The 13,738-nt window shown below is 37.1% G+C and overlaps 1 protein-coding gene across 1 annotated transcript in view; it reads right to left on the minus strand.

Annotated features, from left to right (window-relative positions):
• Positions 1-13,738, minus strand: part of col15a1a (collagen, type XV, alpha 1a) — a 76,086-nt gene that overhangs the window by 44,113 nt on the left and 18,235 nt on the right. Inside the window, exons 4-6 of the mRNA XM_073830535.1 lie at positions 10,806-11,483; positions 3,016-3,090; positions 1,346-1,438 (exon numbers count right to left, since the gene is read on the minus strand). Coding sequence (XP_073686636.1) covers positions 1,346-1,438; positions 3,016-3,090; positions 10,806-11,483 — 846 coding nt within the window. The remainder of the gene's footprint in view (positions 1-1,345; positions 1,439-3,015; positions 3,091-10,805; positions 11,484-13,738) is intronic.

Raw genomic sequence — 13,738 nt, forward strand, 5'->3', positions numbered from 1 at the left:
ACCAACTTGTGCATGAAAAGAAGGACATAAATGATTGTGAAATGTTTGTCAAATGTTTCTGTTGTGAGCAGTTGACAGTTTCAGAAGCTGATTATAACACTAAAACACTGTGAAAAACATTTACAGCAAAAATGTAGGAGTCCTATGAAAAGTAAGTTAAGAGCAGCTTTTAGCCTCAAGATTATCCAATACAGTCAATATCACTTACAGAATATGAATAGTGTTATTATAAAGGCATAAGTGATGAAGAAAACTACTTCAGATTCATAATAACATTCAGAAACAGGACACAGAATATGATCAGCATGTCCTGGTTCGGTCTTCAAACCTTACCATAAAGAAGTATACTTCAAGTTTATTTTATTGAGTATACTTAAGTTCAAGTATATTTGTGAGTATACTTTATGTAATAAGTATACAAATATCAGTGTACTAGTAGTATACTGTAAAGCGTACTATTTCAATACTTTGGTCCACTTTTTAGTATATAAAAGTATACTTTTAAGTGTGCTTTTTTTAAATATAAAAGTGAACTTATCGGTATACTGATTGTTTACTAATTAAATAGTTTTTATGCACTTTTAGCACCCTACAATACTAGTTTAGTAGTTTTATACTGCAAGTATACAGTACTTGTAAGTTTTCTTTAAGTGTACTTTACATCATTCTTTATACTACTATGTCCCTATTTAGGTATTAATTTGTATATATTATGAATATATGAACATACAAAACTTAAAAAGAAAGAACAGGGTATCTGCTTTTAATCGAAAAATATATATTTTAGCTTCATGAATGCTTTTTTGAATAAATAATATATAAATAATGTGGGTGTTTCATAAATAAAAAAATAAATGTTTTAACAAAAAGCTAAAAAAAGACTACTGATGATAATCAAAACGTAGATGGAGCTGATCAACACCCCAAAGCTTGACAGTCATTATTACACTGCAAAATATGCTTTTCTCGCTTAGGTTTTTTTGTCTTGTTGTTTCCAGCCAAAATATCTAAAAATTCTTAAATCAAGAAGGATTTTCTAGACTAGTAAAAATTATTGTCTTGTTTTCAGAAAAACAAGTCAAAATTAAGTGCATTTTTGGTTGAAACAAGCTAAATAATCTAGTTTTCTGTTTGAAATAACATTTTTGTTCTTACCCCATTGGCAGATTATTTTGCTTGTTTTAAGCAAAAACTCACTTAATTTTTATGTGACAAACCGTCTGGCGAAGTGTTAAATGTGTGTGTTCATGTCTGAATGGACGCCAGAGCAGCTGTGGATAAACAGGACGGAGCTCTATTGCTGAGGAATAAACACTAGACAGGAGTTCAGTAAAGTGTCACTCACCATGATATATTCTCTCTCCTCAACCACTTTCTTGACCTCGTCTGGAGTCTCTGTGTCATCGTAGATATCATCACCGCTGCCGTAACCAGACGCCTAAAATCATGCGCTCAGCTTATTTCCTGTCCATTAGGAACTGATGCTGTTTGTGTTTGTGCACCATCAAACTCGACTTACTTCCATTTATACCGCACTGAAGTGATGGTGCCATAAAACTAATACAACAACATAAATAGCAATGTTAAAATAATAGCAAAAATATATATTAAAACATATAAATAAAACTAATTTTATAACATAAGTGCTGTGTAAAGCATTCGAAATCAACTAAATAAGACATCAGCTTTACAGGAAATGTGTTGCAGCAAACTGTTCATCTGTAATGGGCCACTAGAGGACGCTGTTGCTCTACTGTAATGCTGCAGTGTGTCTCTATCAGGTCCTGAGCTGTCACTCACTCACAGCTGTGATTATGAGCTGCTACTGATTTATATGTGACCCTGGAGCACAAAACCAGTCTCAAGTAGCACTATTTGGAGGAACAGCCAAAAATACATTGTACGGGTCAAAATGATTGATTTTTCCTTTATGCCCAAAATCATTGGGATATTAAGCAAAGATCATGTTTCATGAAGATATTTTGTAAATTTACATCTGTAAATATATCACAACTTAATTTTTGATTAGTAATATTAGCATTGCTAAGAACTTCATTTGGACAACTTTAAAGGTGATTTTCTCAATATTTAGATTTTTTTGCACCTTCAGATTCCAGATTTTCAAATAGTTGTATCTCACCATACATTAATGGAAGGCCTATTTATTCAAGATTATGAATTTCATGTAGAAATCTCAATTTAAAAAAATTAACCCTTAAGACTGGTTTTGTTAATACTTTTCTTATACATTTCTCTAATACTCTTCTTTGATTTTTTTGTCTTGTTTCCAGCCAAAATATCAAAACAATCATAAATCAAGAAGGATTTTCTAGATGAGTAAAAATTATTGTCTTGTTTTCAGAAAAACAAGTTAAAATTAAGCTTAAACAAGCTAAATTTTCAGTTTGAAATAAGATTTTTTTTTCTTACCCCTTTGTCAGATTATTTTGCTTGTTCTGAGCAAGACCTTTTTTTTCTGAAAACAATAATTTTTACTCATCTAGAAAATCCTTCTTGATTTAAGAATATTTGATATTTTGGCTGGAAACAAGACAAAAAAATCTAAGTAAGAAAAGTATCTCTGTTATTTCATCAACAGTAGCAGGTTTTAAACACATCAAGTGTGTGGTTTCTTGATTTTGTTCCATTTGTCTTGTAAAATATATTATGCTTTAAAAATATTGATTTATTTATTTTTAAACATTTTCAAAATTATCAAAAAAGGCCAAGGCCAAAAATATATTGGTAGAAAATATATTTACGTAAATATATTTTTTGGTATATTAAAAAAAAAAAAAAAAAAAAAACCTTCAATCATATTATTTAAAACAAATGATCAAGTTGTAATTTATGGGAGACCGCATCATTAATTCAAAACAGAACTGCTCATATATTTAACATGAGCTTCTCAGATTGATGATCAAGATCAAAACTGCTTCCAATGTTGTGCCACACTGGTGTATTATATTTGAGATGTTGATGTAAAGTGTTGTATGTGATGTGAATCTCACTCACGTAAGGATCGTCCTCCTCGCACTGTTCATTGGGCGCGCTGGGATCCGGCGTCAACAGCAGCTGCTGGATCGAGCCCTGCACACACACAGAGAGAGAGAGAGAGAGAGAGAGAGAGAGAGAGAGAGAGAGAGAGAGAGAGAGAGGTTTCTGTAAGTGTTCACTCTTCACTCCTAAACACCCTGAAACTGATTATCAGATGAATGTGTAAAACTCAACCACCGCTGCTGTAAATCACTGATACAACACCACTGAACACACACACACACACGCACGCACGCGCACACACACACACACACACACACACACACACACACACACACACACACACACACACACACACACACACACACACACACACACACACACACAAACACACACACACACAGAAGAGTGCACATGCTCTGATCGGATCATTAGCGGTCAGCATCAGCTCTTGACCTTTGACCTGTGTGGATGTGAAGCTGAGGTCAGAGTTTTCTCCAGTCTTGATTAACACAGGCGTGGTTACTGAAACACTCTTGTGCAACACATCCAGAGGAAAAGCACCTGTTTTCTATTCACTAAATACTGCTGATGTGTGGGAAAGAAAGACTGAGAAAAAGAAAGAAAGAAGCAAAGACCTTGACAGATACCAAAAACAGCAGCCATAATCAATCAAATCAACATTTTGCATACTTTAAGAATTTTCTTAAGCTATAACGTCCCTTATCTCTGGAATGTGAAGTAATGCTTTATAATAAGGTTCAATTTAATAATTAAACACAAAATAATAATAATAATAATTCATCTAGATGTATAGTAGTCAACATTTGAAGCGGATTAAAAAAGTTCATCAAAGTTGTCCGAAGACAAGGATGTTTTAGTTTTAGGACGACTCTGATGAAAGGTTTTGAACACTTTAAATGTTGACTACTATATGTTCATTTATAAGTAGATTATTTTCAATCACAATCATGCACAATACATTGACTAATGTACATTTTTTACACATACACTGCTGTTCAAAAGTTTGGGATCAGTAAGATTTGTAATGTTTTTTAGAGAAGCCTCTTACGTTTATCAAGACTGCATTTATTTGATCAAAAATACTGAATACTGCAAAATGTTATTACACTATAACAAAAATTGGTTTCTATTTTAATATACATTAAAATATTTTTATTTCTGTGATGCAAACCTGAATTTCATCAGCTGTTACTCCAGTCTTCAGTGTCACATGATCCTTCAGAAATCATTCTAATATACTGACTTATTATCAGTGTTGGAAACAACAATATTTTTTTGGAACGTATGATACTTTTTTCAGGATTCTTTGATAAATAACAAGTTAAAATGAACAACATTTATTCAAAGTAGAAATCTTTTCTAACAATAAGTCTTTGCTATCCCATTTTTTAAAATCAATTTAACATATCCTTGCTGAATAAAAGTATTAATTTCTTTAAAAAAAAAAGGAAGAACAAAAAACTACTGACCCCAAACTTTTGAACAGTAGTGTATATTATTAGAAAAGATTTAGATTTTAAATAAATGCTGTTCTTTTTAACTTTTTATTGATCAAAGATTCCTGAAAACAAGTATCTCAGTTTCCAAACAAATATTAAGCAGCACATCTGTTTCCAACATTGATAATAAATCAGTATATTAGAATGATTTCTGGAGGATCATGTGACACTGAAGACGGCAGTAATGCTGCTGAAAATGCAGCTTCGCATCACAGAAATAAATTAGATTTTTAATGTTAATTAAAATAGAAGAACGCTGATTTATATCGTAATAATATTTCACAATATTACATTACTTTCTGCATTTTTTATCAAAATAAAACACAGCTTTGATGAGCATTAGAAACATATTTAAAATACATTAAAAATCTCTTGTCTAATGTCTAGAATGGTGTAGTTGGCAAACTATTTCTTTGTAGACGACTGAAAATACAATATTTAATAAAACTGAAGAATGTCAGTGCGAGCTGAAAGGAGTGAAGGCAGCGTGTGGATTCTCTGGGTGTGTTCACAGTCTCCAGCATCTGGGTTTCAATTAGTCATGTTCATTAGAGTGTGCTTCCTGCCAGACTGACTCAGACAGAAGCTATGCTGACCGTGAATCTGAACATCTGATCGCTGCTGTCTGTCTGTGTGTCCGTGTGAATCACATCGTCATCTTCAGCCTCACAAACAGATAACGGAGGAAACGTTCCCATGATTATCTGCATAAACCAGGAGCATCCAATTCCAGTGATAAGAACAATCTGGGAGTCACTGATGTTTCATATTTCTGAGTCACAGACTCTTACGAAACACACGAGGTTAAGAGGATTCCTTCCAAAACTCCTGGGAAGACTCAGCGTCTCTCTAAGTTTAGAATATTATTTTCATTTCAGCTGATTAATCTCAATTATACAACACTTCTTTCTGGTCCTCGAATCTGATTGGCCAATAGGAGTGCGATATTAGAGTGATATCAAAGCTGTTTCACATTCTGTAATTGTATCACTCCGTTTGCGGTACTTCTTACAGCGAGTGTCACGGCGGACGCCCAAATCCAGAATCATTTTATAAATATGACTGTTTATGTGTCACGGAATGTAGTTTTAAAAGGTTTTCAGACTTGTTTATAGTTCAAATATGCAGTTTGTTAATAAAGATAGCGTCTATTTAAAAATTTGCATCAGCATGAGATCTGCGCCGTTCTGCATTCATGAATCCGCTCCAGAGCACCTCACCTCGGACAGATCTTCTGGAATTTACCGCTGACTGTGATGTCTCTGTAGTGGTTAAACATGAGATATAATTTGTTTTGGGTAAATCTAACGGGCAGTCTTTGGTCTCATTAAAATATTATTTGTTCCAGACCAAATAGTTTTGACAAAATCTCATCATGTTTATGTAAATTCAATGCTGTATATCAGAGCGCTGCCTTTGTACTTTTGACTAAAATTGCCTAGCAGCTTTTATGACGGCTGTTAATAAATAAATAAAAAATAAATAATATTTTATATAATTAATAGTAGTATTTATAAGCGTTAAGTATTGAGCAACAGTGTTTGTGTTTATGATGGTGATTTTAGTTACATTGTTCCGCCATTAGATGGCGACAAGAGACAGCGGTAAAGACTTTTATACTGAAAACTTAGAAATGGAAGATATTTTTAGTTTCATCAACAGCTTGACGCAGCTAACAAATGCACTGAGCAGCACTGTCATCTGAAATCAACCTTAACAGATGATATCAAGGATATTAATGTTATGACAAAGATATTGCTTTCCTCAGCGGACATTCAAACTAATGTTTCATTGTGAATATGAAGATAATTGCTGTATTAGATGCAAGTAATCACGATCGCTCAGACCATCTCTCTCTCTCTCATAAAACTACATACAGTCAGCTTTTAACACACTAATAGAATAAGTTTTCTTCTTTAACATTTCTTCATTACTAGTTCTAAAGCGACGTTCTGGAATTAGTAATGGACACTTGTGCTCAGCTGTTCAACTTTAGGTTTGAATTTGTGGTGGAAGGAAGTAGTTCTGCACAAAAGAGGGCTTTTAAACACACTCTGTTGTTGTTCCTTATGTATTTACACACTTACCCATTGAATTGTTGTATAAACTCAATATCACATGAGTAGATGTGAGATATGGTTGTGTATCAGCACACTGTGATTACCTATGCTTATGGCCGAATCACAGCAGTGCCGATATACAGCCATGAGTGGGATATTGCTCAAATACACAGTTCCAATATGGATGGTGTATTTATAGTGTTGTTTTTGGTGTGTTTGTGGCCTGAAGACTGCAGCTGTGATCCTCAAAGACTCGTTTATTCAGCGGTTCATTCACTCATGTTGACTCAGCATATGCAGAGCCACACACACACACACACACACACACACACACACACACACACACACACACACACACACTCACACACACACACACACACACACACTCTTGCATATGTGGTTAACAGGGCTCTCCATAGCTGTAATGGTATTTTCTACTGTACAAACTGTATTTTCTATTTCTCTACCCCTCACAGGAAACTACTTGCATAAAACTTTCATAAAACACCATTTAGTGTTTTTAAGCTTTTTGGTTTATGGGGACTCAGGAAGTGTAAACCTCATAAATAGGGCTGCAACGATTAATCGAACGATGTTGTGAGGCGCGTCTAGACAATGAAGCCGGTACTTTGATTAGTAGTAAATCTCCATCACGTGCGTTCAGCTGGAGCGGCAATTCAAACACCCCGCCGTAAATCACTGACAAGCCACTCCAAAAATCGAATGAAAATCGAATTCGATTTTCAGCGCGATTTGGCGTGGCTTGTCAGTGATTTACGGCGGGGTGTTTGAATTGCCGCTCCAGCTGAACGCACGTGATGGAGATTTACTACTAATCAAAGTACCGGCTTCATTGTCTAGACGCGCCTCACAACATCGTTCGATTAATCGTTGCAGCCCTACTCATAAACCATGTTTACGTTGTAGTATCCATGTTATTATACACATTCGTATATGTACCAGAACACACACACACACACACACACACACAGACTGGCGTATGGATGAGGGTTTGTGTTTGTCTGAGTGCTGATTTACTGTAAGTGCAATGCTCTCTGATGCAGAGACAAAGCTCCCAGAACCTGATCCACTCTAAACAAAAGATCTCCTCTGTCTGTTCAGATGAGCAGAAACATATAATGAAGGGTTTTACTGCAACACTAAACACTACAAACATGAACAGAACTTCGGTTCCACACCAAATATATCCTGAATGTATAAAAGACAGTTTCTGCCACTGAATAAAACATTACAAAACTCTCTTTACAATTCTACAGTGTGTTTGCTTTTTTTTATTGAATTCTAAGTTCACATCTTGCAACTGTATTTTTGGAATTTGAAGATCAGGGTAGATTTAACTTATTTTGTTTTCTAGGAAACATGTAACTATCTTCTGTAGATTCTGAAGGGCAGTACCTAATGATAACAAATATGATATTTAGGCAATATAAGAAAAATGTACACATCTTTATTCCGTTAAAAAGTTTTCACCCCCGGCTCTTAATGAGTGTTTTTTCCTTCTGGAGCATCAGTGAGTGTTTGAACCTTCTGTAATAGTTGCATATGAGTCCCTCAGTTGTCCTCAGTGTGAAAAGATGGATCTCAAAATCATACAGTCATTGTTGGAAAGGGTTCAAATACACAAAAATTGAAAAGAATGGAAAATTACAAAAATAATGGATTTTTGGCAGTTTAACTGTTCGGGATAAACAAGTGGACAACTATCACTAAACAAAAAAACCAAAAAAAAACAGCTGTGGATCATTCAGGTGACAACACAGTATTAAGAATCAAGGGGATGTACATTTTTGAACAGGGTCATTTTTATAAATTCAACTATTATTTTCTCTTGTGGACTATATGTAAACGTCTTTTATGTGAAATATCTTATTCAGGTCAGTACTAAATAAACAATAACATGCATTTTGTATAATCCCTCTTATTTTGCTAAAATAATTAACATTTTGCTGAAAGGGGGATGTAAACACCTCAACTGTAGTCTGTAGTCAGTGGTCTCACTCTCACAACACTCAAATCATGCAGATTTCTGTTGGTCACTGGGGTGAACTCCTGTTGAAATCTGTGTTGGGAAATCTTTCGCCCTCACAAAACATGCAAGTGTGTGGAAAACATGAATCTATGTGACTGATTTAAACCCTGCAGCAGAATCTTTTATCCTGACCTTCTGTCATGACCCTTGAGAGACAAAGCAATACAAACTCTGCTATTTCAGTCAGATTCAGCCCACAGAGATCTAACGGGTCTACAATGATCCAGAGAAGGATCAAACATTAATGGAAACAGGAAGACGTCAGTGTGATGGGTTAGTTATGAAAGTCAAGCAGCAAAACACAGCTGCTCATAAATAATAATAGCTGTGTTTCAGCTTCTTCTCCTCTAAACTGGAATGATCACTTTGAACATAAAAACAAACAGTTGGGTTTGACACTTTCTAACTGAAACAATAAATGAGGATCAATGACATTCTAGAGCTAATGAAGCAAACAAACACGAGTCAGAGACGAGCCAATCGACTGATCAGAGCTATGAAACGACTACAGCGTGATTTACAAACATGACGAGTCTGGCCTTCTCTACTAACACTGATCTGCTCATCATCAAAATATGAAAGACAACTGTTAAGCTAGTTATGCATCTCCCAAGAAAGACTTTTGGCATGAGGTCTGAAGCTCCACAGCTGATTTCAGCCCAAAATCACTCATTTAGACAGGAAGTGGCCATCTGATGTTCCACCACAGCTTTACTACCATAACAAGAATATTACCCTTTTTTATAACTCATTTGGTTCTTTTCTGCTACTAGTCACTGTATGCATGTTTTGCATGGAGAAGAGCAGCTGGGACATTGTGCTAAATATCTCCTTCTGTGTTTTACAGAAGAAAGTAAGCCCTACAGGCTTGAATCAGCACGATCAGAGTAACTGAAGATGTTTTATATTAAATGAACTGTCCTTTGAGAGTTTTCTTCTTTCTTTTTAAGCGGAGAACAAAAGGGGAAACATAAATTCATGCACTTAAGGGTCTGAAAAGGAAAAGTCTCAGTGGTGTGGGACTGCCACGTCGTCGCTCTTGTTGTCCAATGTTGTTCAGAATGTGAACGAGCTACAAATCAACGTGTTGGCGTCTGCTTCGTGACGGTTATATGGCACATCTGTGTCGTGACGAACGCTCAGCTGCTCATCTTAATATATGCACTGTAATACATTTACACACCATATATATATCGACTGTTGTGTTCTTTAGGAAAAACAAATATGCATGCACATCCATGCTAATCAAAAATTTATTTAACACTGAAAAAAAATGAATTAATGTGTTTTCATGAGGTTTATGGCATTGCTGTCTAAATTAATACTGGGGTTGATTTTCAAGAGAATCTCTCCTGACTTAATCAAGTGTTCATTACACATCATGAAGAAGCTGCATTACGACCAAAACACTCACTCCATCAACCTCTGTCAGAGATAATCAACACCTCAGAATAATCCACAACACCTCACAGCATCATTCAGCATTTCACTGCAGCTTTGGTCCAAATCATAGTGAGCAGACTAACCAAGACAATTTAAGTCAGTTCTATCCAAACAACAGGAAGCAAATTATGAAGAGCTCCAAAGATATATCAATTATGAAGAAACTGTATATATATATTCTGACAAGTTTAAAGTTTACATGTCAAAATAACCAATGTAAAATGCATATATACACTACACTGTATATATAATGTATAAAAAATATAATTAAGATGCTATGGAAATAATATGATTAAATTTTATTAAATTTAATTTTACACTTTTAAATAACTGCTTTCTAATCTGACATTTGTTCTTCTGTGGTCTACTGTACAGACGTCAATTTACTTTTCTCTAAACCTGAGGCTTTTGGTGTAAAAAGGCTTTTTCATTTGACAAAAATACAACTTTTCATATTAAACACAAACAAGCCCTGCCCAGATTTAAAAAGTAACGCTAAAGTAACGTAACGCATTACTTTCCATAAAAAGTAACTAAGTAACGTAATTAGTTCCTTTTTTAGGGAGTAACTCAATATTGTAACACATTACTTTTAAATGTAACTTTCCTCAACACTGATCATATGTAAGTGAAGATAAAGTTTCTTCCAATGAAGAGTGTTTCAAATGATCCAACAGACACCTTTTCTCTTTAGAAAACACTGACGCTCATCAAAACTCGTCTGAAACTCACCACAAAGCGCTCCAGCCTGGTTCCTCCGGCGTTCCCGATGAAGATTCCAGAGCTGGGCTGGAAGGTGAGTCCGTCTGGACTCCTGGTGAAGGCCACGCGGTGATACTCCTCACAGTCCATGTACAGCTTGACCTCTTCCCCCTGTACGGCCAGCGTGAATCGAGCCCAGCGGCCCGTCAGGTCGCCCATCTTGAAGGAAGCGGCCTCCTGCGTGCGTGTGGCTCCGGGTTCGGTGTAATAGAGGACCACGCGCTGAGAGCCGTCCTCCACCGGAGCCAGAGCCACTCCCAGATGGACCACCTTCTGCAGCGCGTCCGTGACGGCGAACAGCACTCCTCCGCGCGCCGATGCGGGTTTGGCCGTCACCACGATGGAGAAGTCTTGGTAGAACGGGTCGGGGATGAAGGAGCGCGTCAGGCGGCCCACGTTAGCGTCCGGACCGAAGCTGTAGGCCGGGAAACCCTCGAAGCCCGTGATGAAGGCCACCGACGGAGGAAGAGGAACTCCGATCAGCTCAGTGAGGTCCAGCTGACCGCTAGAGTCCCGCTCTGGACACACACACACACACACACACACACAGAACACAGTTAGTAAACATGTCAAAACAAAACCATTCCTGATTATTCTGAGCCACACGGATGACTGGAGAATAACAATAACAGTCAATATGTTGCTGCCCTAGGATTTAGTTCAAACAAGCATCTCATGTAACAGCTCATTACAAATATAAAACAGTCACATTATTATAGACATTTTTCTGAGGTAGAATGTTTTTGAGAGAAGTGTTTTTGCTCACGCATTTATTTGACAATAACCAGTAAAACTTACGAAATATTAGAACAATTTTAAATCTAGATAAAAAAGTTCAGCATGTCAAACTTTGAAGTTGGCTTGACAAAGCCTGATCAGAAACATTTTTAAAGGTTTTAAAAGTTTCAGTCTGAAATAGACTGAAGGCAAAACAGTCTGTCAGATAGATTGCATGTTTTAGCATGATGTTAGTATGTTTCTAGCATGATTAGCAAGTTACTAGCTAGTTGTTAGCCTGTTTCTAGGTTAGCCTGTTTCTAGCATGATTAGCATGTTACTAGCTAGTTGTTAGCCTGTTTCTAGCATGATTAGCATGTTACTAGCTAGTTGTTAGCCTGTTTCTAGCATGATTAGCAAGTTACTAGCTAGTTGTTAGCCTGTTTCTAGCATGATTAGTAAGTTACTAGCTAGTTGTTAGCCTGTTTCTAGCATGATTAGCAAGTTACTAGCTAGTTGTTAGCCTGTTTCTAGCATGATTAGCATGTTACTAGCTAGTTGTTAGCCTGTTTCTAGCATGGTTAGCATGTTACTAGCTAGTTGTTAGCCTGTTTCTAACATGATTAGCAAGTTACTAGCTAGTTGTTAGCCTGTTTCTAGCATGATTAGCATGTTACTAGCTAGTTGTTAGCCTGTTTCTAACATGATTAGTAAGTTACTAGCTAGTTGTTAGCCTGTTTCTAGCATGATTAGCATGTTACTAGCATTTATTCCTGTGATGCGCAGCTGCATTTTCAGCATCATTACTGCAGTCTTCAGAGTCACATGATCCTCCAGAAATCATTCTAATATACTGATCTGCTGCTCGAGAAACATTTCTGATTATTATCGATGTTGTTTAAGTAATCAGAGTTTGAATTCCATTCATATGATTCAGAATGCATGCTTTAGAAAACAGAAGAGTTTCTTATAAGCCTCAGTGTAAAGCATCTCTAGAGTTTCTTTCCAGTCTCAGTCTACTGATAATTCAGGGCCAAATGAAGGTCTTTCTAACAGCGGCATGTATTTCCTGTTTATGTGCTGAGATGCGGCCAGCGCTGCTGCAGTTTATGAGCCACACATTCGATCCTCCGCTATAAACTCCCTCCAGGCATCCATGCAGCTCCTACATCTTCAATCCTCTGCTGTTTCCACAAAAGATCTGCTTGTTTCCCTCACAGATGACGAACCAAAGCAGCAGCGTCTGCCAGAACTACTGGATCGTTCACGTTTCACCAAATAGGGCGAGCACACCGAACGGCGGCGTATCGGCAGAGGCCGGATCCCAGCTCTGAAACGCACACATGGTCTGGATTAGAGCTCAGGGGGAACACTAACAATCAGTCGCTCTGTTACGGCCCATCATCTGGAAGGGGTTAGAGCAGCTAATGGATCTGCTGTGAGGAACGTGCTGGAGATCTGGACCACAGGCGCTTTAATAACACACTACAGCCAGAATATATGCCATCTTAGCATTCACACAACATCCTTTCTGCTTGTATACTAATGACTGAACTTCATACATTCAGCTGAGCTCTTCTAGTCCAGCATAGATGAAGGCAATCCCCAGTTCAGGATCATTGTGTTTATTTTACGTAATTATATAAAACTAATTAATGAGTCACATCAACCAGTTCAAGTGTTTACACAATTTGACTACAGCTGGAGGAAATAAACCCAGTGCAGGAATTGTGAAGTCAGAAAGCCGGCATTAAGACGTCACTCAGAGGCCTAGAGCAGTGGTTCTCAAAGTGGGGTCCGCGGACCCCTAGGGGTCCGTGGCGCACTTCCTGGGGGTCCGTGGAAAGTTTGCTACAAAATATAATCAAACCCGGAGAAAGTGCATGGACCGTCGTCATTACTCCTGCGTGTGAAACGTAACGCCGGTTTCACACTGCACGCGTAAGCAGAGCGTGCGCAGCACGTAAGCAGAGCAGAAGCGGCGCGCATCCATTTTCCTTTCACACTGGAAGCGTTTGTCGCGCGCAGCTGAACCGCAGCTTGTGTACTTCCAATATAGGCTAGACAAGTATTGTTCATTCAGTCAAGCATTTCAGGTGTTCTCCAAGAACTGTCTGTCATGTGCTTTGATTTGTGATATGTTGTATGTTGTAGATTTAAGTAGCAAATTAGAAACGCTAAAATAT

The sequence above is a fragment of the Garra rufa genome, chromosome 24 (genome assembly GCF_049309525.1).
Source record: "Garra rufa chromosome 24, GarRuf1.0, whole genome shotgun sequence".
Classification (NCBI taxonomy): domain Eukaryota; kingdom Metazoa; phylum Chordata; class Actinopteri; order Cypriniformes; family Cyprinidae; genus Garra; species Garra rufa.